Below are 27,251 nucleotides of genomic sequence, written 5' to 3' on the forward strand. Positions count from 1 at the left end.
ATCAGTTTTATCACAGCCTGATACCACTGATATGCAAAGGCATACGCTATTAACTTGATTAATGACTCCAAAATTTGAATGTTTCCATATGGAGCCATGAGTTTTACTTGGGTGAGCAAGTGCACTAGGAGATTGCACTCAGCGAGATTATGGCATTTTCTTATCAGCCAAGCATTTAGACCTAATTCTTTTAATGAGCGAATTGTATATGGTCGTTTTACGAACTGAGACGCGCCTCAATAAACGAAGTGGTCACAAAGTTCGTTGAACAGACCGAGACTGGTTCGCAAATACGATTTAAATATTAAATGTGCGTGACTTTTATTAAATCGCTTGCAAAGGTAAACAAATGTAAACAAATAGAGCTGAGAAAATGGAATGATTAAAAAAATATACATCTCTGAAGAAATGAAAGTACGCAGAATGCCTAAATGCCTAAATGCTTAAATTCGTTGGAATGACCAGAGCGCTGGCCAATTGAGGCCATCAGTGTAGATTGAGTGATTAAGTTCCCGGCCAGCTTCAATTAGCCCGACTTTCCGTTGAGCATCCCGGCCAGCTCCTGGTTGCCGCCGCCCTCCTCGGCGGCTTCCTGCGGCGCCGGCTTCTTGCCAAAGTTCTCCCCATCCTCGATGGTCTCCGGCATGGGCTTGTTCAGCGTCTCCGGCAGGAGGAGGGACAGCAGTCCAGCGGTGAGGGACAGAGCGCCGCAGATGATCAGCGGCAGTGGGCGCCAGATCTCGCCCAGCAGTTTGAGATACGGCGCCAGGATGCCACCCACGCGCGCCACCATGGAGGAGGCGCCCAGACCCACATTCCGCACCACCGTCGGGAACTGTTCCGCCGAGAAGATGTAGATGGTGCCGTACGAGGAGGTGATGGCCAGCTTGCCAATCATGGCGCACGCAATGATCAGCCAGTTCATGTCACTCGGCACGAAGATGGTGGCCAGCAGACTGATCCCGGCCACCAGCATGGTGCCGCACAGGATGGAGCGACGACCATAACGGTTCAGCGTGAAGAGGAGCAGCGTATAGCCCGGTATTTCCACGGCACCAGAGATCACAAAGTTAACCAGCTGGTTGCCGCCCAGGTTGTTAGTGTTCCACGAGAGTCCATAGTACACGCCACTGTTCACAAACCAATCGAAGAAGATCAGCAGCGTTTTCCGGCGCAGATTGGGATAGCGGAGCAGATCGAACACGGTGGCCGCCGGCTGGGAGGCGGCCATCTCGTCCTGCTTCTTCTTTTCGGCCACCTCGTCCACCAGCTGCTCGTAGATTTCATTGGGCACCTGCACCTTATTCTCTTTGGCCGCCTTCTCGATGATCACAAAGGCCTCATCCTTGCGTCCCTTCATCAGCAGCCAACGGGCCGACTCCGGAATGATCCAGTAGTAGCAGAGGAAGAGCAATCCCGGCAAGGTCAGCGCAATCTGCAGCCAACGCCAGTCGTGGATGAAGTACGCAAAGCCAGCAGTGAGCATGAAGCCCACGGAGAAGAACATCTGCATGGCCACGCCAGCGAAGAGGCGATACGAGGAGCCCACCATCTCCAGGGCAATCACATAGGCCACCAGGAACACGCCCGATGTGGTGGCGCCCACAATCATCCGGGAAATCGTGTAGCTAAAGTACTCGGGCGCCACGGCAGCCAGCACGCCGAAGATCAGCTGCAGCACCAGAGAGGAGAAGAAGGTGGGCTTGCGTCCCAGCTTGTCGGACATCTGGCCAAAGATGAAGCTGCCCAGCAGCACGCCCAGCATGAACAGCGAGTCACTGGTGGCACTCAGCAGGCTGCGATTGCACACCATGTCCCACTCTGTCACGGCACTATTGAGGTACTTGCTCCGATCGTAGACGTAGCGGGAACAGGTCTTGGTCTCGTTGCTGCTCCGCGGAATGCTGCCATTTAGATACGCCTCCGAGTACTCCACATCGTAGTAGGAGCACCTATCGTCCTGCGGGTACGAAAGGTTCCACAGGTGGGGGGATAACTCGTAGGTGCTGCCATTTTCGTATGGCAGCGCACATCGGAAGTCTGGCTTGGCCAGCAGGAAGACACCGGCCAGCTTGTGGAAGGCGCAGACTATGGCCGGCAGGCAGAGGAGATAGTAGATGCGCTTCTGATACGGTCCGAATTCACCCAGGTGGGTGATGACGTCGTCGTAGCCCATTTGGTGGAGTGGTGCCAGGTGTAACACCTGAGGTTCGCCGGTGTCGTACGATAACTGACACGCGTCACCGTGACGTATGCGCAATTTATAAACGTATTAACGCGTCTGCGTTGCGTATACGCCCGATGAACCCGTTCGATTGTGCAACAATCTGGTTGGAGAAACGGAACCAGGTTGCAACAGCAGCTGCCACAGCAGCGGCACTATGATGGAGCACAGCGAATCTCTGACCAGCGAATCTCGGACTGAATTGGAGCGCGCGATCAACCGCTCGCCAGCTGCCTCAGTCTCAGACTGAAAACACTGAGAGCATCGAGGGTTTGTGCGAGCCCAGAACAGAACGCCCGCCTTATCAGCATGTCTGTGTGAGCGGTACAAGTATATCAGTGTGTGCGTGTGTGCATGTGTGTGTGTGGTAGAGCAGCGCTCCGCTGCCGCTGGGCGTTCAACCCCGTGGCCAATCTATTGATCAGCGATGCGCATTGGGAAACTCTAAATAGAATCAATAACTTCCATTTCAGAACACGGGGATGAAATCGGGGCTGAGGCGGGGAAGTGGCAGCTGCCTCACTGATTTGGACATCGTACGATGTCAATTGCTGCCCGCAGAAACGTCTTCTGACCAAAGAAAGAGTCCACCGAATTCCAAGCTGTCTGCCAGCGGAACAAAGATTCACAACAAACTAATAAAATGTGTCTAATAAATGAAAATGAAATGAAAATTAATATGAAAAACTGGAATATCGAGATCATTCAACTCCAAGTAGCATATACTAATATTGCGACCACGTCTGTGTGTTGATAGTAGGTATATGGTACTATAGATACTACACACTCTTCCATAGACTGCTCTTCTAATCGAGTGAGTCTCTCTCATTCGTGTCGATTTCTCTTAAAAGTAGTATACTTCCGTTTCTTATCTCAAACATGGGCTGGCTTGTTTAAATATTAATTGAAAAGTGCCAAGAACATGTGGCAGTGTACTCGAAAATGATGCACTGCAAATAGAAGAGCCACTTTTACGAGCAGCCACGTAGAAAAAGCTCAAGGTCAAGATGTGAATAAGATATGAATAATGCAACAATATCGTACGATTATGATTCGCATTCCAAGCTATGTGAGTTCTTTCTGCTTTCAGCTATTTATGATTGCATGTATAACTAAGCACTTGATTTGGAATGGCTATCAAATGAGTTTTGATTAAGAGTCTCGTGTTTTTTGGCGCTGATAAGTAACGACTATGAAAATAAACACAGCGGAAACACGTTTCAAATTCCGGGTTTACGAGGGGTCAGTCAGCGGGAGGAGGGGATTATTAATAAATTTCTGGAAAAGTACTTTTATTTCAAAATCATCTACTACATATAAGTGGTAAGCTAAAGTTAAACATAGGTATAGGAATAAGTTATGCAGCAACACGGGGCATTTTCCAGCTGATTTTACGTGGAAAACCTCCCCTAATCTTCGGCAATCGTAGCCCTCTTTATAAGACCGCTCCTCGCTACCCGGCTAAATGCTTAAAGGGTTATGATCTATTAGTTGCTACCCTTTCTTTTAAAGGGTTATGATCTATTAGTTGCTACCCTTTCTTTTAAAGGATCATGATCTATTAGTTGCTACCCTTTCTTTTTTACGTACAATTTGTTGTTGTCTGGTCTTTTCGTTTTTGGTTACGTGTGAGATTTCAGAATTTTGTATAATACTTGCGCTATTCTCTAAAATATGGTAAATGCCCTGCCTTTGGCCTGACCGACTTCTAGATGCCCTGTCTGTAGTCTCTAAGTTCGGTAAATTCTGGAAACTTGCAAGTTCTTCTAGTACTTGTGGCCATTGGCTATGGCTGATCCATTTGCATCGCCTGATCCCTTGAGTGGCTGCGCCTCCGGTGTTCGCAGTTCTTGGCCCGTTTCCAGGTAGACATCGCCCTTGGTCTTCTTGCCAAAGCGCTCGCCATCGGCAATGGTCTCCAGCATGGGCTTGTTGTGCGTCTCCGGCAGCAGGAGCGAGAGCAATCCGGCCGCCAAGGAGAGCGATCCGCAGATGAGCAGCGGCAGTGGCTTCCAAATGGTGGCCAACACTTTGAGGAATGGTGCCATCATGCCACTGATGCGTGCCACCATGGAGGCGGCGCCCAGAGCCACATTCCTCACCACCGTTGGGAACTGCTCGGCGGAGAATATGTAAACGGTGCCATACGACGCTGTGATCGCCAGCTTGCCCAGCATGGCGCACGCGATGATGAGCGTGTGCATACCCTCCGGAATGATGACCGTGGCCAGGAGACTGAGACCGGCCATCACCAGGCTGCCGCACAGGATCGATCGCCGTCCCCAGCGGTTGAGGGTGAGCAGCAGGAATATATAGGCTGGTATCTCCACGGCACCCGAGATGACGAAGTTCAGCAGGACATTGCCGCCCAGGTCGTTGGTGTTCCACGAGAGTCCATAGTACACGCCACTGGTCACCAGCCAATCCAGGAAGATGAGTAGCGTCTTGCGCCGCAGATTGGGATAGCAAAAGAGATCCCACACGGAGGGCGGTGGTCCCTCATCCTGCTCCAAGTCCTCCAGCTTCTGCTTGGCCCTCTCCTCGCTGCCTTCACCCTCATCGAGCAGCTCACTCAATGCCTCATCGCTGATCTCCACCTTGTTGAATCGCGCCGCCTTCTGCATGTTGGCGATGGCGCAATCCTTGCGTCCCTTCGAGAGCAGCCAGCGGGCGGACTCCGGAATGATCCAGTAGTAGAACATGAAGATGAGTCCGGGTAGAGTTAGTGCAATCTGCAACCAGCGCCAGTCGTGGACAAAGTAGGCAAAGACCGCCGTCAGCATGAAGCCCACGGAGAAGAACATCATGACGAAGATGCCGGCGTACAGGCGCTTGTCCGGACCCACCATTTCCATGGCCACCACATAGGCCACCAGGAAAACACCCGAAGTGGTGGCACCCACCATCACTCTCGCGAACGTGTAGGTGAAATATTCCGGAGCCACTCCGGCCAGAACACCGAACAGCACCTGGATGACCAGCGAGGCGAAGAGTATGGGCTTCCTTCCGTACTTGTCGCTCAGTTGGCCAAACACAATGCTGCCCAGGAGCACGCCCAGCATGAAGAGCGAATCGCTGGTGGCGGCCATGAAATCCCTGCCACAAACCAGGTTCCACTCGGTCACCGCACTATTGAGGTACTTGCTCCGATCGTAAACGTAGCTGGTGCAGCTCTTGGTGTTGTTGCTGCTCCGCGGAATGCTGCCATTCAGATACGCCGCCGAGTAGTCCACATCGTAGTAGGAGCACCTCTCGTCCTGCGGATACGAAAGGTTCCACAGGTGGGGCGATAACTCGTAGGTACTGCCATTCTCGAAAGGCAGCGCACATCGGAAGTCAGGTTTGGCCAGCAGGAACACTCCGGCCAGCTTGTGGAAGGCCACTGGAATGGAGGTGAGGCAGATGAGGGAGTAGATGATCTTCTGGTAGCGTCCAAAGTCGCCCAGATGAACGATGGCCTCGTCATAGCCCATGGCGACACTAAACACTCAACACTTTTGTCCGGAGTCCACGAGAGTCCGAGTATTAGATTCCGTTCGCGCAGCTGACTTCGTCGAGTGGCGCCGGTACAATGAATCACAAAATCGGAAACACTACGCTTTTTTGGCACAATCTCGTGATGTCGACGCACTCGCAAGTTCCACAGAAATACAAGTGGACTCTCTGCGCCGTTGACGTGTACTTTGCTCCCTAGAGAAAGAGCGAAAGAGAGAGCCGGTTCCGGCAATTATCGGCCAACACGTGTTGCCAAAATACGTTGGCCAGCAGAGGAGGAGAGGAAGTGACTCCGCGGTGGAACTGGAAACAAGGCTACTGCGCGCAAGAAACCGGCACTCCGCTATCCAGATGCGTCACCTCGGGCCAACGAAACCGAACTGAATATCCAAAGCAAAGCAAAACCAAACCGAAGCTAACAGCAATAGCTCATCGCAATAGCCGACTGACAGGGCCAACGAAAGGCGGCTATATATCGGACCCTCTCTGTTACGCGCATATATCCATCCGTCTGTTTATGTTAAGTGCGAACAGAAGAACGGGCAAACAAACGCAAACGCCGGCTGCATGCGCACTCTCAGTGGAATTGGAATCGTTGGAATCATTGGAATAAGGAGAGCGGCTCTCTAATGCCTAGACACCAATACCAGTGACAGTGGCAGTGGCAGATACCACCACTCTCCTCTTGGACGGGAAGCAAGTAGGTGGTGAAATGGCTGGCAGCCACCCTTACTCGTGTTGGTAGCACATTACACCGATCCCCGTCCGCTTAACGGGAAATCCTCTACCAATTTCCATTTGCACAGCCGCTCGCCGCCGTCTGGAATGTTACATACATACATATGCACATATGTACATAAGTGGAAACTCGCTTGCCACATCGGATGGCAGTCGTTCGTCAATCAGGCGATCACGATCACATTCTCAATCACTCGAGACTTCCCCCCGCGCGCTCTTTCACTATCAATTGAGCTGCGCTGCGGCAGACAATTAAGCGGCTCTCGCAAAAAAAAAAAACGAAGAAATGGCTGCAGCTGAGGGTGGCGACTAGGGGATACCCCTTCCAGTTCCACTCTTTATCAGCTACACAAACTCAGTGATTCATTAAAACATAATATCTTCTATTAAAAGCATAATACTTACTACTTGTAGTGCTAGCTAATGTCTACTTTAAAGTCTAGTGTTACAAAGTTACAGAGGTTCAATTATATATTAATGTAATAATTATATATTGTTCCTACAGTTTCTGAAAACCCATATACCCCCGTGGCAATTAATAAAGACGCTCCTAATTGAGCTCAATTAATAAGCGGGGCGCTGACCCATTGTGAGAGCGAAAAATCAAAGGCGGAAAATCGTACGATACAATGGCTCCTCTTTCACCCTCTTCTCATTCCTCGCCACTGGTATTTATCCAAATCTCAAGACGAGGTATCATCTTGCAACAATGGCAGGCAGAATGCAACCAGCTTCGCAACTCCAGGGTAGCTGCCAAAGTTAAGTAAAGAAAAGCAATTAGTCACCTCACTTTTTACCTAGTAAACAACCCCTCTGTATTTTTAAAAATTAAGTATGGGTGCTATGTGGGCACCAATTGTCCTGCTCCACGTCACTAAGCTAAAAATATAAAGGCAGCAAACATAGGAGCTCACCTGGTGGCTTTTAATAATTCATGAAGATACTGTTCAAACCTACGTACAACGCACCTGTGTAAGCAGCCTCGCTCGATATATTCTACATTTTGAAACGTTGCCAAATCTTCTTGCTCTGCTGAAATAATTATAGTACTGAGTACTAAGTACTGAGTATTCCGCCGGATAAAGCACAGCGACGATGGACCAGCCGTGGTGCAGGTGTTGCAGAAGAGTGAACCACTTGATAACGCCGCATTCTTCATCCATTCCATTCAAACTTGGCCAGTTTTGTTTGCATCTTCTTTATTACACTAGAAACTGCACAATCAGCGGTGAATCTTTTAGAAGACTTGACTGATTATCGTTACAACTAGAGCGTATCAACTTCATTTGTAAAGATTAACAAAAAGTAGAATCTTAAATATCTCTATCCCTGAGTAAATAGCTTGGCTTACTAGCAAAAATGAAGACTAAAAATAATATTTTAATGCGATTTGATTATTTATCTAAATTAGTAGGATAAGTACCAGATACTTCAATTCCCAGATAATAATTCATAGCGAGTAATTTGAATACGATCCAAGCGATTGCGGATTTGAAAAGTAACGTACGTTTAAGCGTTTTAGCGCCAAAATGAACCAGCGGTCACACTGAACCGCAGATTGTGCGCACTAACTATCGGCATTTGGCGCACCTCTAGCGGCCAGCTGATTCGCGCTTGTTGCTGTTGTTGTTTCTGAGCCGTTGCTTTTCGAATTCGAACAAAAGTGGATTGTTTGTTGACAAGCTGTTTCAGTTCGACTCGATCTAGCAACGCGACGGTACGCGAATCGCAACGCTCGTGCTCGCCGTCTTTCGATCGCCGCTGGCATTTCAAATCTAAACTGCTTAACTGCTAAAACCGAGACAAACGAACACAACACTCAGCTGAAAATACTTCAAGTGTTACAAACTTTTCGGATTAGTGTCGCGTGGGAATAAATTGCAAGTTCTAAATTCGAAGCAAACTAAATCCGCGGAGCAGATCCGAGTAGTATTCCAAGTGGGCAGCGCCTTCATCAATGTGTGTGTGTGCGTCCCCGGAAACATAATCCCCATTTACCAGTTACTCACGCACGACGAGATCGGCCGCCGTCTTCAGGTAAGTGCCCAATATCTCTACAGGATTAGGGGGTTAGAATGCGAGTGGTCACCTGTGAAGGCTTGGGATTTGGTGCCACTTGCTTTCTGTTGACTTGCGCTTTCCGCTTTTCGCCTTTTCCGCCTGACATTGGCACATTCTTGTCCACGAAAATCGGTTACCTACATATGTATGTGTGTATGTAGATACATGCCAGTGGTGCAATCAAGAAATCGATTAGCAATCGCGGAAGTGACTATATACCCTACATAGCTGCACTTTCAACTGGGCATTGTCTTTGGCATATTAAGGAAATTAAAAGGGAATGTAATTATTACATTTTATCTGTTTAAGCAAATGTGCATTAGTAGCAGGTTTTCTTACTATTAATATTTATTTAGAATTTCTGGCAATGTAGTTACCTATCAATTAGGTATTTACCGAAAGTCGTAATACCTTGCACACAGTTCAGTATTTTCAGTGTAACACCATCATTCATATTGTATTATATGTATGTATATGTTTGCCCTCGAATATTATTAGTTCTCTATGGAACAGGAGGCTCAGAAAGAGTCGAACAAAAAGAGTGCGCAGTCGCAACGGCAACAGCAAATGTCACCACCATTCCTGCAATTCCCACAGCTGTCCTCCTACCACGCATCCTCATCCACATCCCGCACCCACAACCATATACCACACACATACATACATACATACGTACCATGTTCCTTGTGTACATAATTCTATTTATAGGCAGGGGCCCATGTCAACGTCGTTTTAGTTGTTGTTTTTGTTGGGTTTGTAAAGCAAACTCAAAGATAGATTTGTGTCCCGACCATTTTAATTGAGTGCGGAAATGAGCAAACATTTCTTGGAGCTCCCCCACCAGGGACACACAAGTGTCGTTCTCCCCGATCCACTGGTTCCTTCTGATTCTCCATTCGAGGCACATTTCGTTTATTTATGTGGAAAGGGAGCTGGAGGAGCTGGAGGAGTTGGAGGAGCAGGGATGTGGACGCCGCTCCTGCGCATGCGTGTCCATGTTTGCAGACGTGCCCAACCTATTGTGAGCACTTTAAAGCCAATTAAACGGGTTCGTCGATACCCTTTCATGTGGCCAGGGTATTTACCTTTCTCGGGGGGGGTGAGGAGCGGGTCCTTTTTCACAGGAATCGCTGGCAAGGAACAAACATGAACATGGTTATATGGGTGCTAACACTGAAACTTTATTACATATCCAAGATCATTAAACGATTGTTTTACTTTAGCTGTTTATAATACAAATTGTATAGATATGCCGAGGTATCACTGTATAATTTCACGCAATATTCGCACAAGGGTGTTGGGCATATAATTCCGCATAATTCGAGATCCTTTGCGGTGCGCAGAAGGAGCAAGTCCTGTCGCTGTCGCTGTCCCTGTGCTGCCTGTCACTCAAGCCCAGTTCAACCCCCTTTGCAACCCGACGTGACCTCCCCCTCGCCGAGTGGCAAGCGATTCCCAACACGCGCCACACAGCTGACAGGAGAACCCAGGATCACGATCCTCAACTCTGCCGTCCATTGTCACCGCCGACAGCTGCCCATATTATATGGAATTATATGGAACCTATGGTCGGGGAATATAGCGAAGTATGTCGTTGGACGGAGGAAATCCACTTTTTGGAGTGGCCAAGCGTTGGACTCGCGTTGCGTTAGACCAATTTGCATATAATACAAAAAGAGAAACACTGAAACGGCCGACGACGATTGTTCGGAGATTCGCAGTGAAAGTCAGCCGGAGTGTGTGGTTTAATTGCAGCTTTTGTTTTGATAGTCGATTAGCATAATTCGAGATGTGCTTTGCTCTTAACGTGGCTTCGTTGATGGATTTTTTATGTACATGCCCCTCTTGTTTTATTCATGTACTCTTTGTTTTTTTTTTTTTGCTGGCCCAACGCAACACGTGCTTGCAAAATATTGGATCAATATATGCAAGGAAAGTGCCGTTTCAGTTTCCTGCTCAAAAATATATACACTTCGCACCACGAACAACAACTTTGATTCAAACTACATTAACTAAAATTCGAACTCTGAAATAAGATAAAATAGAAGTTCGTTTTGAAACCCTAAATAAACGAAAATTTTCCAGCTTAAACTTCAACAACATTTCCAATGTGAATCATTTATGATAAAAATTACTATGTCTATTTTTTTAGTTACAAACGACTTCCCTTATTTGCAGTAACATTTAAATTCAAAATCCATAATCCCATCATCTGTAATTTTTGGTGATAAATTCAAAATCCATAATCCCATCATCTGTAACTTTTTGTGATAAACTGTTACTTTCGTTTGATTAATGACTACCAGTCTATTTATAACATTTCAATCATTAAACATTCGTTTAAAACGAAGAGACTGAAAATAGATTTGCATAGCTATAGTTTTCAATGGGAAAGAAGCTCGACTTTCTGCGATTGACTGGTTGTGGGATTGTGTGGCCAATAAATTTGGTTATAATGTTTTATGGTTCGCATTACAGACTGGCGAAAATAATTATATTTACCTGGCATTTCTCTGGCGACAGTCAAACGGGTAATTGTGCTGAGAAGCGAGATAAGATTAAATGTTGAAACGATAACACATATTTGGGAACCACACACAGGCCGCCAAAAAAAAGAAACAAAGGCTGACTGGTTGGCTAACACAAAGCCCCAAATGTAACCCCAAATAAACAAAGTGGGGAGAGCAGCCTTAAAAATGGTGTTCCATGCGTTTTTCCCCCATTTTTACATGTGCGCCAAGTGCAAAGTAACGACTTGCAGGTCGCCGCCATATGGAAAATCTGTGAACATGTGTCGGGGAAAATGAGTTATAGGCTCGTCACACAAATCCATCAACGTCTGGAAATGACTTGGTTAATGGCAGTGGCAGTGGCAATGGCAATGGGCATGGGAATGGAAATGGGATTCGGATCTGGGTCTGGATCTCCGGATGGCCAGCGGTTAGCATTTGCATTTTAATTGCATCTCCGAATTGTAGGAAGCGAGCAGCGTTAATTGCCGGTTTGGCTCACAGACAGAAAAAACGCTTTTCAATTGTCGGTAGTTTTCCGGCTTTTTCGGAATTCATTTCTTTTGACTGGTCCGCATTAATTGGTTCCACTTGCTCGACGTTTAACTATCGACAATCATTTCTTCGCCTCAAATAATCCCCCAACTCGCCGCTTTATTTTTTTTGTTGCTCATTTTAAACAATTCCAAGTCGTTGAACCCGCACTGCAAGCAAAAGCACTCGAGTCGGCATTTGTGGGGCACGAAAAACTTAAAACTAAACTAAAATACGGAAAAAAATTATAAACAAAATCGTACAGAGATGGCAAATAACAGAGGCGAGAGATTGAAAAACAAAACGCTACGAAAACTTGTTTCGCTTGTGACTTTTGCGCATGCTCAGCGTTTTGCTTGCCAACGCTTTACGGTACAGTGAACTCTGGCCCCGTCACCGTTGCGTTTTCCCGCTTTCGGTTAAGCGAACCAAACTTGTGTTGTTCTGTGACGTTTGGGCCATAAATTTTACAGCTGCAACTTCTATTGTTGCAAGTGTAATTGCTTTTCAAACAATTTTCCCCCTTTTCTTTTTCCTGTTTTTTGATTTTTTGGCTATTTGGATGGGCCAAGTTGGAGCATTTAGACCGAGTGACTCATCACTCTGATCGCATTTGGTAGTGGCCACTGGCAGCTGCAAAATCTGCGGCCAAAACAAGTTCAACTGGTTGCCCAGCGATGGCTTCTAAATCCATGCAGTCGCTACAGTTGGGGAAAGGTACTGTAGCTACTTCAATCTGGAACAATATGGATTGCCTTTGATTTGATTCCGTATTATCTTCAGAATGTCAGGTATGTTAACCTATGTCTGGGTCACCTTTGTACTTCATTGGGGTCACCTAATCAGCAGTACTGCATCTAAACATCCGTTTAATGTTAGTTCCTATTCGAAATCCCATCTTAAGTTAAGGAATTAACCTAGCATATTTTCGAGCAGTGCACTGCTGAGTTTTGTGGCCCCTGCGCTGCACAATCGCAAATCTGAGCCAGAGTACGAATCCGAATCCGAACCTGAAGCTGAACCTGTCGCACCGTTAGTGCGTCCCTGTGCCTCCATCGTCCCAGACCCGGTTCCCTGGGCTCCTGGATCACGTGAGCAGGCCTTGGTCTTGACTGGTTGAACTTGATATTGATATCGGAAGATGATGGTCAAGGAACTGGCCGGAATGGCGAACGCAACTGGTTTTGGGATCATAGGAGATCGCTTCTGGCTGAACAATGCCAATCTGGCCAACAATGCTCATTGGATTCCGATGAAATGCTCAGTTTCAGTTCAGTTCAGTTCAGTCCACAGAAAGCTGAACGATTCGCTAACGGACTGTGAGTTATAAGTTGTGAGCTTCTTTCTCAGCGCTTTTGGCCTCAAATTGCCTGCAGTTGTTCATGGGTTGTTCATGGGTTGTAACCCAGGAAAGTGTCGCAATTATTACACAATTTTCGTGGTTCGCTGTCTCGTTTCGACTTTGCTTTAATTTTCCTTTGTGTCTGAAATGTTTTGGTTTTCCACCGTGGTAGAATGGCATACGAGCTGGGTTTCTGCGTTATGAAATGTTGGCAATTGTTTCGCTTGCAATATTATTTTTTGCCTCTTCTCGTTTTCCTACTCTTTGTTTCGGGTTATGTTTGGCCTCTTTTTTGCCTCTTCTCGTTTTCTTACTCTTTGTTTCGGGTTATGTTTGGTGCCAGGAAGTGGCACAAATATGCTGCGCCAAAGGGCACTTAAAAGAAATGGGTCACCCAGCGGAGAAAACCAGAAAATATGGCAATGGGTTGGATTACAAAATCATTTCTCAATTTTCTCAACTGCTAGGGAATCCATAAACTGAGATGGTTGGAATTGATAGGGATTCAATAAAACCAAATCGAATGTGGTTACAAATTGAAAATTTCTCATAACACTTAATTGCCGCCGCTTTGCTTCAGTTTCCCCCAATTATTTATAATTTTCCCTACAAATTTCCCCATCTAAATCAATTGATTCGAAAGGCTAAGTATCTTTCGTAGATCATCTTCTTCTCACATTTCTAAAAGTTTCGCCGCGAGGCAAATCAAATAAACAACCTGTGTGTTGTTTCCATTAATTACCAGCTTGCTTTTCCCTTTGCAGCCCGATAGGCAACCCCTTTTGGCCAACAGTTTGCCCTTAACCCCCCCGAAACCCCGTCTGCATTTCCTTAACTGTTTTTTCATTTTGACCATTTCCAAGCGCAATCCATTGCGCAATGCAACAGAATGCATAACAAAGCGCATGCCAAAACAATAGGCGCATAACGAACATGATTATTAATTATTCAGCAAAGGCAACGGTCATTTATTGTGTTTGCTTTGGCTTTTGGTTTGAGTTAAGGGCTTTGGTTTTGGTTTTGGTCATCGGTTTTGGTCATCGGTTGCTGCGGGTCTTTTGGCCAAACCGGAAGCTGAACCTCGTCGCTCGCAACGGTAGAACAGTTTTCCATGACACACAGAATGACACGATTTTTTAAGCCATTTTGGGAACTTTAAATGGGCAGTTGAGATATGAAATGTAAAAGGGGAAAATGGTTTTCAGAATCAACCTAGAAGCTCATATGGTATAGTATGTATTTATTGGTAGTGAATCATACTTCAACATGCCAGGCATGCACTTCTTATCGCAATGTAACGCTTATCAACACCTTTAAGGGCAAGCAACGTGGTGTTACATTAAATAATATTATCACCACCCCTATTTTATAATGCATTAGGGGTAAAATATTATTTGAAGCAAGACAAGCCGTTCCCACTAAGAACTTTTAGAAGTAAACTTTCAATTTACCAAAATTCTACTACTAAAAAGGTTATAAATAAAATAGTGCGAGTAATAGGTGTGTAAAAATAATTATAAAAAATAAAAAAGTGAGAAACTAAAAAGGAACTCAAGCATTGTCAGGTGTGGGGTTCGAACCCACGCTCCCTCTCGGGAACCAGAGCTTAAATCTGGCGCCTTAGACCGCTCGGCCAACCTGACTGTGCGGAACCGCCGACAAAAGAACTGTTTAAGCGAATGGCTGCCTGTCAGCCAGTGCCATTTTCGATGGATGATGAATAAGGGGAAAAAGGGGTGTTTTACGCCCTCCTTATTTAGAATATGTATGTTGTATGTTAAGTACTTGCATACCATTGTTTATCTGTTTGTCTGCACAGTAATTAGTTATTCAAATAACTAGGCTGTCTACTGCTTAATTATAGTTATTTAAATGCCTAGTGGTATTATCCTTGATAGGAAATTTGTAATAATTTATACCCATTCGCAAATATTTATTTATAGAATGGTTTGCTGCACTCGTGAATAATTGTGTTTTTTGCAAATTTTCGCTCTCATTTCGCTTTGTTTCGTTTCGTTTCGTTCCGTTTGTTGGTATTGATCAAGCGATTACAGAACAGCAGATAGGCTAACAATGGACTCGAGTTCCTCCCCCCCACCACCCCCCATCGCAACCCCCTGATTTTCACATTTTCAGGTACGTCACAGCCCGCTGAACTGCTCTATCCAATCCCATCCCATTTGCTTTTTAGAAAGCTCGTAGGAAAAGCTCTTGTGATGCCGCTATCAGTTGCATCTTACGAATGCGAATCGCTAATCCAGCTCGGATTTTGTTTTGTTGCTCCCACCCTCCTAATCGCTTTGTTTACCAGAATTCGAGGAGCTTTGAAGAAGCTTGCTCTTAAGCCAACCCATGTAGCATAACACCCATTGCACCCCTTGTTGAATGCCCCAGTCAAGCAGCTGTTGCGTGTGAATAACTCAATTTGCCAATTGGAGTGAAACATAAGCAGCGCGGGATAGTCACGAGTATGGAAAGTACTCTACATACACATATATGACAATTATTCATACATCAGCGGTCTGCAAAGTTGTACCTAGATCTTAACTTAACTTTACTTTAACCTTAACTTAAAACTTAACTTTATTATATGATTTTTGGCTTGGTTGTTCGTATTTTACATCTTCAAATTAGTGAAATTACGGATCACAATCGATTCACATCTCAAGATCTACTTGCTTGACCCCTGCTGTATGCGTAGTTAAATCCGGAAGTTGTTATTCACGCCGCTGCATTGCCGCGCGGCGACTTCCTGGTGCAACATGGAGCGGCTGCCATGACTCCGTCGCACTTGAGGCAAGTGCCACGGGTGCCATTGTTTGATCCCGCTCCCGAATTGGGGCACAAACAAATAAAACCCTCTTCGAGTGTGGGGAATGATATAAAATGTGCCTGGCACGCAGCTGAAATTATTACTGTACCACTCACCCACCCACCCACTACTACTACTACCACCACCATCCATGTGCCATCGGTAATTGCGGATTCGGCGCAGTTGGCAGCTAACGAAGCCGAATGCCGTAAACGATACGATATGCTGGAGAGACACGATGAGCAGCAACCCCGTGCTGCCATGTTTCCATGCGGGGCATCCTGCCCAGAATCCGGCAATCCGCAGTGCATGTCGCGCGTTTGCTGCAGTCGTCACGCCACGTGTGTCCGTCGCCCTCTTATAATTCTCAATCGGTTTTGGTCGTTGCCTTTTTTTCGGGGCGGTTGCCCGAATCGTGGAACTCGGTTACTGGGTGAAAACTGCACGGCAACAGCAGCAGCTGTGGCAACATCATCATCATCTTCATCGTGCTCATCATCTTGGCAAAAACAGCAGCAACACAAGTTGCATTTGATGTCAAAAGTTCAGCATCGCAAGCAAATTTCCCAGTTATATATACACCATATAACTCGACACGCGTCTGCTTTCGATCCAACATTGTGTTTAGCTCTTAATGCAGGTCAGAAATTGGCATAAATTGTGCAATGGCCGCAAACTAATCGAGAAAACTCAATTAAAAGTGAAAAGCAGCTGCATCTCATTGGATAATCCCAGCGGATGGGCAAAAGTTAGCCAGCTATGGTGGAAAGTGTTTAATCGATAGTGAAAAGCGGAAAAGTGAAAATCAATTGTCACTGCCTGTGCAGCATTTGTGGTAGTCAACAAACTAGTTACCAGTACTCAGCATATTCGGTCGCATCCCAAACGGTTTCACATACAGTCAACCCCCGTGGTGACTCACCCAGCACCCTTATTCGCACTCCCTTGTTCCCCTTTTCATTGAGTGCCAAAGTCTCTGCCCCAGTGCATTGCACTGCTATTAACCTATTGAGGAGTTTGGCCTGCAGTCGGGGATCCCGCCATGGATTTCTATGCCAACAACAATCCGGTGCACTCGGCCAGCACGGGTGAGTTCAGTTAACTTGGCTTAATTGCCAAGACAATCTTATCGCCAGACATTATTTCGATTATTAAGTGCTGGCGATGGCTTTTTTGGAGCATTTCCCTTTGTGATCTAGAATAAATGTTAAAACATTCGTGCGAGAGCGTAATTAAAATGCATTTACTTTGATTGTTAATTTACTTTACTGATTGTTAATTAAATTTAATTGAAAATTGCATTTTTCTGAGGAAGTGCGTTGAATTCAATGAATAAGAAATGCTATGTTTTATATCTCCTAACTCCTTGGTATATAAAAGTTCTTTAAAGCAACTTTATCATAACTTCATTTGTTTTGCACAATCTTAACAAATGCATTACCAATTTAGTGACTTTAGTGACTGACTTTGCAACTTCTGATTAATTCTCGAATAGACAATGACGAATGCCTGCCAAAAAGTAATGAAAACAAACAGGCAAATTGTGCGCACGTTTTCCGAAAAAAAGGCGAAGAAAATTACAATAATATAAAGCTGGCACGCAACAATGTTTTCCTTTCCTCTTTTTTGTTTTGTCGACGGAAGAGGGCGAGTAAACATGATGATATCACAGCCCACAACACCCACTCCGTCCAATTTTCGTAGGTAAACATTGTCTACTCTCTGTTCCTTTCAAGAAAATCACGCAGAGGCGTCTGCTTTGCGGGCTTAGCTGCTGGCTAATTGCTATTCGGACCTGGTTTTCCATGTGACCATGTGTTTGGCTTAGGGTTTGGGCTTGGGTTTGGGTTTTAGCGGGTCGTGGGGTCATTGCATGTGCTCGGATTACGTATACGCACGGTGTGCCCTGACCAAAATGCAAATAAGCCGGTTAGCTGCAGCAGGTGTCGCCCATTTGGGTGGCTCTGTCCCGGCTGCACTTCATCATTTAAGGAGCACAAAAGGTTCGTTTGGTCTGTGCGGCTTCACATTTCATAAGCTTCTTGAACATGACTTGGCTGTTTCTCCAGTTCCTCCAGCACCCAGCTCATCCCCTCCAGCTCATCATCCGCCTTTTGGAGGCCTCCGTCCGCTGTGTTTTCTTGATTTTTTCCACACCTTCGCTTCTGCTCTTGTCCATTGTCAATGTCGCCTTGAAGCATTTCCTCCGCCGCCAAGTCATTTGCTGCTGCCACACTTGGTTGCCTGTTCTGCACTGGGAGAAAATCCCAGCTAAAACCAATTTATGCTTTATGTTAAAGCTTCCTGCTCTTCTGGTTGTATACAACTATTTAAATTTTTACGTTCCTCAATAAATTGGGTTATTTCCGCTTTACAATTATAAAGTATGTAACTTTTATTTATAAATAAATGTGCAAAAAAATGAAGTGTTCGCATAGTGCCGCCTTGGGTGGAGCAAAGAGTGAGAATCTGGGAGCCTGCATTTCCATGCCTGTTCGTCGCCAAGAATGCAGCCGGGCCAGTTCTTCTGCCCCCCATAAACGGCCATCAAATGCTTCGTCTTTTTTCAGACCTCCATCACTTGGTTCCTAGGCAACTTCTTGCTTTTTATTACATTTTTTTGTTGTTTTTGTTTTTGCATGCACTGTGTGTGCTGGTTTTTTGCGCAATTTGTAATTTATGCCGCCATCTCATGCGCGCCGCAGATTCGAGTGGCCCAGCCATATGGGAAGGCAGTGGACTGAAGAGCAATCACTGGAGGAATGGAGGATTGGAGGAGGCCCAGGAGAAGAAGGCGACAACGTGGCCGTGATTGTGGCTCTGGTTGTGTCTTGCATATGGAACAGTGTGTGGAAAAAGCACCTCCTCCTCCATCGACTTGCCAATCATTATATTTTTGCTCTGTGCATAATCAAGATTATGTTAAATTGTCTGAGTAATTGTTGTTAATTTGCCTGGGCGCATTATAAAGCGATTTCAGCCATATGTCTGGGGTTAAGCTCCGCTTTCTTTCTGGCCGCAAACTGGGCTAATTATGATGGATACATTGCAGCCCGTAAATTGTTTACAACACTTAATAAGCACCCTAATGCTGCATAAGCCACATAGTTTGGGGTTAAAAACTGAAGGAACATGAGTCACTTCGTATGGAACACAAAAGCACACCAAAATTCTGGGTCGATAAGAATTCACTTGGTTGTTAATGCAATGTGCTGGTCGTGACATAATTTAAATGCAAATTTCGGAACTAAAAGGTTTGAGCATGAGTCAGCATATACTGGATAGTAACTTTTTGTATCTTGTATATGTAGTTGTTTAGTTCTTTTTTGTATTAAGTCAATCAATGGCTCATGAGAAATAACCATAAAAATCAATGTTACAATTGAAAAGTGAAAGAAAGAGAGATTACTTTCCTAACAAAACCCATAATGCACATCTGCTTTCCATATACATCTGTCTACGCTAAGCGTTTGCTAAGTGTTCTATTGGAGAAACTCCCACTCACCAAAACCAGTATCTCATCTCAGCATCTGCATCTATAGAATAGTAGTCTCCAGTTCTCTGTTTGGTGATGAGAATCTGTCAAAGCAGAGTCCCACAAACTGACTCATTTTGCAAAACAAACGGCGGCTTAACAATCATTTAATAATTTAGCACTCTGCGGCAAATTTATCTTGATGAACTGAGAAAGCTATTGTCTCCCGCTACAGTTCCCCCATACAAAATACAAAATTCGAGAGCATTTTGTCGCCCTAATTTGTGGGTAGCTGGGTAGCTGACATGGAACTCAGTCTGAATGCACGGCACTATGGAAAGAGTTGGGGGGAAAAGCATTAACCTAGCGAGCGCTGAGTAAATAGATTTCACCTTGACGCGCTCGCCAAAACAATAATGCCAACGTCACTGTCTCGCTTACCGAAATCAGATATCGGTCGGGGAAGATGCAGATATATGCATATATAGAGCTATAGGGAAGGTGCAGATATATGCATATATAGAGCTACAGCTCCAGAGCTTGCGGTTTTGCTATACGTATATATACGTATATATCTAAGTGATGCTAGGTGTTTGGCAAATCGCACAACAAGGTCGTACAGCTGAGCGCAGATGTATATATGCAACTATTCTCTGGTAAAAGGTATTAAACTGATTATATTTTATACGATTCTAAGGTAAATAGTAGAACAGCAGGATAGGATTCCTTGAGAAGTGATATTTAGCTGGGAGAAAAGGGTAACATCCACTTTGCCGGGTAATACAGTGCTGTATTATCTCTAAATTCCTAGACAGTAACTACCATTTTGACCGCGTCTGTGGCCGGGGGGCTTATCAACGGGTCTACTCACACAACGCCCATGAGTCAGAAGCAAAAGGCAGAAGTAGAAGGCAGTGCATGACCAAGAAAGGTAACCAGCGAATAGACACAAACGAAAGGCGAAATGAGCGTAGACATACGAAAAACAGAAACTGCCACAGCGACAGCAGTTAAAGAACAATGGTATCCATGTGCCAGGGAGGCGAAGGTACCTCCAGTGCCAGTGCCAGTACCAGTTCCTCAGCTCATCAGCTACTCAATTCCTCAGTTCCCAGAAGAGAGATACAGAGAGAGCCGCAGAGAGAGAGAGAGAGAGGAAGGCACAGGTAAAATGGCCATTAAACACCGGCACCACTAACGCTAGTAGTGGCCCTAATGCCTCTCCAGCCAGCCAGCCAGCCAGCCAGCCGATCGCTCCACTCCAGTCCACTGATTCCACTCCAGTCCAGTCCAGTCCACTCCACTCACTTGTCTTTCCGCACTCGAGCAGTGTGGAGCGTTGTACCTGGCCGGAATCGCAGTTCTCGCTTCTCTCTGTGTTGTTGGCACTGCGAGGTAGATAAGATTTTTCGCATTGATATTGTCCCGCGCCATACGTTTGTACCTGACATAATAAATGTAAAAGCGAAACTATTGAAATTGCCTCTTGTTTGATTCATTCGGTATATTATAAAGTGTTTCCTTCTGTTTTTTTACTTACATTGGCAGTGCGCAAAATGTTGGAGGACACCCAACTGGTGTGGGTGCGAGATGCCGCCGAGGGCTATATACAGGGCCGGATCACCGAGATCGGCGCCAAGGAGTTCGAGGTTACGCCCACCGATCGCAAGTATCCGAAGCGCACGTGTCACTTCGATGATATCCACTCCTCGTGCGATGGACCCCAGGATCACGATGACAACTGTAAGTAAACGAGTTTCTGAAATACTCGATGACATCAATTATTATATAAGTTGGTTAGGAAAGTGCAAGTACTGCTCTTCATCGCAAAAGAACTTTCCAGATAAACTTGGAATTAGTTGTAGGTTTAAGTAAGCATAGTACAAACCAAATATTTCTGTATATACCCCATAAACCCTTTATAAAGCATTTACTACGCACAATCATTTACTCGAGTCTAGAAAGCGAAACCACCAAAAGAGTTTAGTGGGGTAAAGATAAAGATTTCGAACGTCAGTGATCTTGAATTAATATCAAAGGTATGAGGCACATTTTCAACTGCAGCAGGTAGCGATCTTATCTAGCAACCCGATAAGATGGCTTTCACATTAAAGATACCACCTATGTAGAGCGAAGTTTTTCAGCGAATTAGCTTCAAATTGAGTGAGGGAAACGCAGGGCACTGGGATGGGACGACAGATCTGACGAAATGCTGTGTGTGTGTTTCCCAACCCAAGAGAGTGGGGTAATCGTTAGCTACGCTTGCTTACCTGACCTCCGAACCCTGCAGACAGACGGGTGAAAGTGGTCGGGAGGGGTAGGGAGGTTAGGGCCATAAAACGCGTACAATTTCCAGCGTTTTACTAACCCAGTTGATTTTATGTGGCAGGCGAACTCATGCTGCTCAACGAGGCCACTTTTCTGGACAATTTGAAAACACGTTACTACAAAGACAAGATCTACGTGAGTACTCAAAAATTTGAAGCCACGAAAATGGAACCATGTTAAGAACTTGCATTGCAGACATATGTGGCCAACATTCTGATCGCCGTGAATCCGTATCGCGAGATCAAGGAGCTCTACGCACCCGATACCATCAAGAAGTACAATGGTCGTTCCCTGGGCGAACTGCCACCTCATGTCTTTGCCATTGGTAACTACAATTGATATTCTATAAATTCAAGAAGTATATAAACTAATTAAATATTCACCCACAGCGGATAAAGCCATACGGGATATGCGAGTGTACAAGTTGTCCCAGTCGATCATTGTGTCCGGAGAGTCGGGCGCCGGCAAGACGGAGTCCACCAAATACCTGCTCAAATACCTGTGCTACTCGCACGACAGTGCCGGTCCCATTGAGACCAAGATATTGGATGGTAAGTGCTTTATATCTAAGGATGATTGAGGAACAGCTCCTGATGATTATATGTACTCTCTGCAGCCAATCCCGTGCTGGAGGCCTTTGGTAATGCCAAGACAACCAGAAACAACAACTCCTCGCGTTTTGGAAAGTTCATTGAGGTGCATTACGATGCCAAGTGTCAGGTGGTCGGTGGCTACATATCACACTACTTGCTGGAGAAGAGTCGCATCTGCACGCAGAGCGCCGAGGAGCGTAACTATCATGTCTTCTACATGCTCCTCGCCGGAGCTCCACAGCAGCTGCGGGACAAACTGAGCTTGGGCAAGCCAGATGATTACAGGGTAGGTGTTTCCCGTACATTTCTGCGTTGTTCTCCCTTCATGGCTCAACTTTCTTTGGCAGTATCTCTCGGGCTGCACACAGTACTTTGCCAACGCGAAGACGGAGCAGCTAATACCGGGCTCACAGAAGTCGAAGAATCACCAGCAGAAGGGTCCGCTCAAGGATCCGATCATCGATGATTACCAGCACTTCCACAACCTGGACAAGGCGCTGGGCCGTCTGGGCCTCTCGGATACGGAGAAGCTGGGCATCTATTCGCTGGTGGCAGCTGTGCTCCATCTGGGCAACATTGCGTTCGAGGAGATACCCGATGATGTGCGCGGTGGCTGCCAGGTGTCGGAGGCCTCGGAGCAGTCGCTGACCATCACCAGTGGGCTGCTGGGTGTGGACCAAACGGAGCTGCGCACTGCCCTGGTCTCCCGAGTGATGCAAAGCAAGGGCGGCGGCTTCAAGGGCACGGTTATCATGTAAGGATTGAAACGAATGGGATTTATGGTAATCGCTTGATGACTAACAAAACGTTTATTCGTGCAGGGTTCCTCTAAAGATCTACGAGGCAAGCAATGCTCGGGATGCCTTGGCCAAGGCCATCTACAGTCGACTCTTCGATCGCATCGTGGGCCTGATCAACCAGAGCATTCCCTTCCAGGCTTCAAACTTCTACATCGGCGTGCTCGATATCGCCGGCTTTGAGTACTTCACTGTGAACTCGTTCGAGCAGTTCTGCATCAACTACTGCAATGAGAAGCTGCAGAAGTTCTTCAACGATAATATACTGAAAAACGAGCAGGAGCTGTACAAACGCGAGGGACTCAATGTGCCAGAGATCACATTTACGGATAACCAGGACATCATCGAGTTGATCGAGGCCAAGTCGAATGGCATCTTCACGCTGCTCGACGAGGAGTCCAAGCTGCCGAAGCCCTCGTACTCGCACTTCACCGCCGAGGTGCACAAGTCCTGGGCGAATCACTACCGCCTGGGTCTGCCGAGATCCTCGCGTCTGAAGGCCCACCGCACTCTGCGCGATGAGGAGGGCTTCCTGGTGCGTCACTTCGCCGGAGCTGTGTGCTACAACACGGAGCAGTTCATTGAGAAGAACAACGATGCCCTGCATGCCTCTCTGGAGGGTTTGGTCCAGGAGTGCGATAATCCCCTGCTGCAGACCCTCTTCCCCTCGGGCAGCAGTACTTCGGTTCGTGGCAAGCTCAACTTTATATCCGTGGGATCCAAGTTCAAGACTCAGCTGGGCGAGCTAATGGAGAAACTGGAGCAGAACGTAAGTAACACGATGGAATTTTAACTAAAACCGAAACTAAATGATGTCACCTTTCAGGGCACCAACTTCATACGCTGCATCAAGCCCAACAGCAAGATGATAGACCGACAGTTTGAGGGCAGCCTGGCGCTGGCCCAACTCAAGTGCTCGGGCACCATTTCGGTGCTGGAACTCATGGAGCACGGTTATCCATCGCGTGTTCTCTTTGCCGATCTCTACAGCATGTACAAATCGGTGCTGCCGCCGGAACTAGTTTCACTGCCGGCTCGCACCTTCTGCGAAGCCATGTTCCAGTCCCTCAATCTGAGCGCCAAGGACTTCAAGTTCGGCATCACCAAGGTCTTCTTCCGGCCGGGTAAATTCGTGGAGTTCGACCGCATCATGCGCTCTGATCCGGAGAACATGCTGGCCATAGTGGCCAAGGTCAAGAAGTGGCTGATTCGTTCGCGTTGGGTGAAGTCCGCTCTGGGAGCACTCTGCGTGATCAAGCGTAAGTAGTTTCCCAAACCACTTTATATGACCTCTTGTCTGATGTTCCTTATGTCTCTTCCCTAGTGCGCAATCGAATCATCTACCGCAACAAGTGTGTTCTAATAGCCCAGCGCATTGCGCGTGGTTTCTTGGCTCGCAAGCAGCATCGGCCGCGCTACCAGGGAATTGGCAAGATCAACAAGATCCGGACCAATACGCTAAAGACAATCGAAATAGCTAGTGGCCTTAAAATGGGTCGCGAAGAGATTATCAGCGGGGTCAACGATATCTACAGGCAGATCGATGATGCCATCATGAAAATTAAGGTAAGTCTTGGCAAATTCCAGTGTAAGTCCTTTACTGAGTGCCTAATCCAAAACAGATGAATCCACGCATTACCCAACGGGAAATGGACTCGATGTACACCGTGGTCATGGCCAATATGAACAAGCTAACAGTTGATCTGAACACCAAGCTTAAGGAGCAGCAGCAGGCCGAAGAGCAGGAGCGTCTGCGCAAGATCCAAGAGGCCCTGGAGGCCGAACGGGCCGCCAAGGAGGCGGAGGAACAGCGCCAGCGCGAGGAAATCGAAAACAAGCGACTGTACGTGTTAGCTTTCTTTGAGTTCTGAATTCTTAACCAGCTTGCAATCCAAAATCAACAGCAAAGCGGAGATGGAAACTCGACGAAAGGCCGCGGAAGCTCAGCGCCTGCGCCAAGAGGAGGAGGATAGGCGTGCGGCCTTGGCGCTGCAGGAGCAGCTGGAGAAGGAGGCCAAGGATGATGCCAAGTACCGACAGCAGCTGGAACAGGAGCGACGCGATCACGAGTTGGCCCTGCGTTTGGCCAACGAGTCCAACGGCCAGGTGGAGGATAGTCCACCAGTTATCCGCAAGTATGTGATTATATGGTCAAAACCTAATTCAAGTTACAAGGCCGGAAATGAGAGGGTGATGTCTATATTAAATGGGGTTTAGTTCGAATTGGCAAAAACGATATTTGGTTGGCCAGTTAGGTTGACCATTATTTATATTGTATATATTAATTATTATTATAAAACTCACCAACTTTTTCCTTCTCCCCCACACGGAATCCACTCCACACTTTCCACAACCAAACACCACCACCCAACACCCAATCCAACCCAACGAACACAACACAGTGGTGTCAATGACGCGTCTCCCATGGGTTCCAACAAATTGATCAGGTATAGCACGCTTTATGAATTACCTATGTCTACCACTCTTGTAAATTTTGTCAATCTTTTCTTGCTTTCCCAAAAACACTAATTGGATAATGACTACCATAAACCAAAAAAAAAAACAAATCAACAAACAATTCTTTACTACTTTATAACTACTTTACTTTCTGTATATTTTTGAAAAAGTTTTTCACAAGTTGTGTCAAACATTGCTTCGCGGTACTTGAATAAGTGAGTTGGTGCTGGTTTTGAAATCATTTCATACTAACTAAATTACTAACACCTAAAGTAATGAGCTCCTCGTGCCCACTAATCCAAATCATCTGTAGCATCTACTACTACTACTACTACTAGCAAACTCCCATTGGCTTTTAGTTGTTAACTTACGATTCTCCTATTTATCCTGTCACTATGAACATTTGACGCCATCAATGACTCACTTTGTTTGCTTGCGCTGATAAACATATCTTTGTAAAAGTATTTACTTGAATATTATGCTAATTACCATTGCTATTCCTGTGGCAGATCGGAAAATGTTCGGGCCCAACAACAGGCGCTGGGCAAGCAGAAGTATGACTTGTCCAAGTGGAAGTACTCGGAACTGCGTGATGCTATCAACACGTCCTGTGATATTGAGCTGCTGGAGGTGAGTCCTTATATACATACATATAGTATTTAAAAAAAAATATACACCATGATTTTGTAGGCCTGCCGTCAGGAGTTCCATCGCCGCTTGAAGGTGTACCACGCCTGGAAGGCAAAGAACCGCAAGCGCACCACCATGGATGAGAACGAGCGTGCCCCACGCAGCGTCATGGAAGCCGGTAAGTAAAGAGCACAGGCATAGTTATTGTATAATATTATTAACCATCTGTATTGCAGCCTTCAAGCAGCCGCCTTTGGTGCAGCCAATACAGGAGATTGTGACCGCCCAGCATCGCTACTTCCGGATTCCCTTCATGCGCGCCAATGCGCCGGACAACAGTGAGTCCTCCTCTAAACTATAAAAGAATTAAATATTCAAATTTTAATGATAAATTCTTTTGCAGCCAAGCGCGGCCTGTGGTATGCCCACTTTGATGGCCAGTGGATCGCTCGGCAGATGGAACTGCACGCGGACAAGCCGCCAATTCTGCTGGTGGCCGGCACGGACGACATGCAGATGTGCGAACTCAGTCTGGAGGAGACGGGTCTGACGCGCAAGCGCGGCGCCGAGATCCTGGAGCACGAGTTCAACCGCGAGTGGGAGCGTAATGGGGGCAAGGCCTATAAGAATTTGGGTGCCAAGCCGAATGGGCCAGCTGCCGCAATGCAGAAACAACAGTAGACCCCCCATACAGCAAACAGGCACTGCATTAATCAAATACGTTGCCGTTTCGATGGTCAATAGGTCAAAATTGCTAACTAACGAAACTCGAAAATAAGTTTTTTGTCAGTCAAATTTTACTGAAAGCGACCACGTCCATAAAACATATTTTTAGTAAATATAACTCTATTCGATTAGAAATGTGAAACTTTTAATTTGAATTGCGATACCATTTGCCCAATCATTTTGTGCGCGCCCGGACTGTTTTTTTGGGGGCCTTATACACATAGCTATACAAATATATATCTCTAATTAAGTGAATCTTATGATGTAAAAGGAAACGGCAAGTTGTATTTAGTATTTAACTAATTACTATTTAAATTGTGTATTTAGTTCACTGCGATGTATTTACATAATTGAATATATATTTTACAGTATTTTAAAAATAAATATTGAATCAAAATCAAATGTCAATTTTAAACTTAACCGGAACTCAAAAATACCGCTAACCCTCAGCTCAGTGTGAATGGCTCGTTTTATTTGGTGTTCGTCGAGTAATTAAAGTCTCAGTGTGCACAAGCTATTATAAGGGAGA

General features: G+C 46.0%; 3 protein-coding genes and 1 non-coding gene across 8 annotated transcripts; 1 reads left to right on the top strand and 3 right to left on the bottom strand.

Moving 5' to 3' along the window:
• Positions 1 to 296: 296 nt before the first annotated feature.
• LOC120453460 (organic cation transporter protein) lies at positions 297 to 2,457 on the bottom strand. The gene has a single exon (XM_039638177.1). It carries the CDS (start codon positions 2,174 to 2,176, stop codon positions 527 to 529), a length of 1,650 nt encoding a protein of 549 aa, XP_039494111.1. The 5' UTR covers positions 2,177 to 2,457; the 3' UTR covers positions 297 to 526.
• A 1,034-nt stretch (positions 2,458 to 3,491) lies between these two features.
• Positions 3,492 to 6,106, bottom strand: LOC120453482 (organic cation transporter-like protein). The gene has a single exon (XM_039638216.2). It carries the CDS (start codon positions 5,695 to 5,697, stop codon positions 3,991 to 3,993), a length of 1,707 nt encoding a protein of 568 aa, XP_039494150.1. The 5' UTR covers positions 5,698 to 6,106; the 3' UTR covers positions 3,492 to 3,990.
• A 2,053-nt stretch (positions 6,107 to 8,159) lies between these two features.
• LOC120451266 (myosin heavy chain 95F) lies at positions 8,160 to 26,857 on the top strand. 5 transcript variants are annotated; one of them, XM_039634796.2, is made up of 18 exons: positions 8,160 to 8,494; positions 20,740 to 20,934; positions 21,581 to 21,654; positions 21,715 to 21,844; positions 21,909 to 22,070; positions 22,136 to 22,398; positions 22,460 to 22,866; positions 22,934 to 23,678; positions 23,736 to 24,168; positions 24,234 to 24,475; positions 24,532 to 24,752; positions 24,814 to 25,044; positions 25,312 to 25,356; positions 25,537 to 25,581; positions 25,876 to 25,996; positions 26,057 to 26,174; positions 26,233 to 26,334; positions 26,400 to 26,857. In XM_039634796.2, exons 2-18 carry the CDS (start codon positions 20,748 to 20,750, stop codon positions 26,675 to 26,677), a joined length of 3,804 nt encoding a protein of 1,267 aa, XP_039490730.1. In that variant the 5' UTR covers positions 8,160 to 8,494; positions 20,740 to 20,747; the 3' UTR covers positions 26,678 to 26,857. The 5 variants fall into 5 exon arrangements, with proteins under 5 accessions (XP_039490730.1, XP_039490731.1, XP_039490732.1 ...); XM_039634797.2 differs by lacking the exon at positions 8,160 to 8,494 and adding an exon at positions 20,409 to 20,586; XM_039634798.2 differs by lacking the exon at positions 8,160 to 8,494 and adding an exon at positions 20,634 to 20,649.
• Positions 14,464 to 14,547, bottom strand: Trnal-uaa. The gene has a single exon. It is a non-coding gene; the product is annotated as a tRNA-Leu (tRNA).
• Positions 26,858 to 27,251: the final 394 nt, after the last annotated feature.

The sequence above is a fragment of the Drosophila santomea genome, chromosome 3R (genome assembly GCF_016746245.2).
Source record: "Drosophila santomea strain STO CAGO 1482 chromosome 3R, Prin_Dsan_1.1, whole genome shotgun sequence".
NCBI classification, from domain to species: domain Eukaryota; kingdom Metazoa; phylum Arthropoda; class Insecta; order Diptera; family Drosophilidae; genus Drosophila; species Drosophila santomea.